Raw genomic sequence first — 1,092 nt, forward strand, 5'->3', positions numbered from 1 at the left:
CGAGTTACTGTAACAGGTTATCTTTGAAAAACATTGCGCTTCGTGACAGCTACGAAATAAACCAGTGTTCCAGTGCGACGAAAGATGTGGCTCTGTTCTCGTTTTGTCAGTTATTCAATACTAAATGGCAGGCGTAAGAATGATGCGCTGTAACAGCGCAGGGTTCAGACGCGAACGAAAGTAAACGCTGATTAGACCATTACCGCTGGAGGACGGAGAAATGGAAAGACATCTCTTCAACTTGAAGTTCGCTGCCAAAGAAATGACGCGTAACGCTAGCAAGTCTCAAAAGCTGGAGGATGCGGAGAAAAGCAAATGCAAAAGCGCTTTGCGCAAGGGGGCGCTGGATGTTGCGCGAGTGCACGCCGAGAACGCCATCCGGCACCGCAACCAGGCACTCGGCTTCCTGCGCATGGGAGCGCGACTCGACTCTGTGGCGGCGCGGGTCCAGAGCCTCAACACCATGCGCAACATGACACACACCATACAAGCCGTCACGCGGTCCCTGGACGTGGCCATAAAGCGCATGGACCTGGAACGAGTCCAGTCGCTGATGGACCGCTTCGACGAAGAGTGCCAACAGCTGGAGGTGGCGAGCATGGTGCAGGAGTCGGGTTTGGACGATACGGCGTGCACGGCAGTCCCCATGCGGCAGGTGGACGACTTGGTGATCCAGCTGGCCGAAGAGGCGGGCCTGGAGGTGCAGCTGGAGATGCCGCAGGTAGCGCTGGACAGCCTCGGAGCTTCCCTCGTGTCCGAGCGCGACGAGCTCTCCAAGAGACTCGCGCAGCTCAGGAAGTAAGCCGGTTCAGATCCGAGTCTACAGTCTCATCTTCAGAAATCTTCCTGGCCGCAATTAGTGCTGCCAATACTATGGTAAATTTTGAAAAGTACTAGCCTTAATACCAATAAATATGCTCCAAATATAAAACTCTCCTCAAGTTAGGCTGATGGACGTCTTGAAATATTTACCGCTTTTGTTTAGTCTGTATGTTGCTATGTTGCTTGTACGATTATCTAAACCCATGACAAAATGCACTAATGATGCCTGCGACTTTTCCGTTGCTTGCTGTTGTTAGTAACTGTTCCTGC

The 1,092-nt window shown here is 52.2% G+C and overlaps 1 protein-coding gene across 1 annotated transcript; it reads left to right on the plus strand.

The window, feature by feature from the left end:
• The first annotated feature begins 220 nt into the window (after positions 1-220).
• Positions 221-802, plus strand: LOC126267785 (charged multivesicular body protein 1b-2-like). The gene has a single exon (XM_049973090.1). The coding sequence runs from the start codon at positions 221-223 to the stop codon at positions 800-802; it is 582 nt and encodes a 193-aa protein (XP_049829047.1).
• Positions 803-1,092: the final 290 nt, after the last annotated feature.

Source organism: Schistocerca gregaria, chromosome 4 (assembly GCF_023897955.1).
Source record: "Schistocerca gregaria isolate iqSchGreg1 chromosome 4, iqSchGreg1.2, whole genome shotgun sequence".
In the NCBI taxonomy this organism is placed as follows: Eukaryota; Metazoa; Arthropoda; class Insecta; order Orthoptera; family Acrididae; genus Schistocerca; species Schistocerca gregaria.

Bases quoted from the DNA above. Each gene is read 5' to 3' on its own strand.
- LOC126267785 (XM_049973090.1), top strand. From the start codon at position 221: ATGGAAAGACATCTCTTCAACTTGAAGTTCGCTGCCAAAGAAATGACG.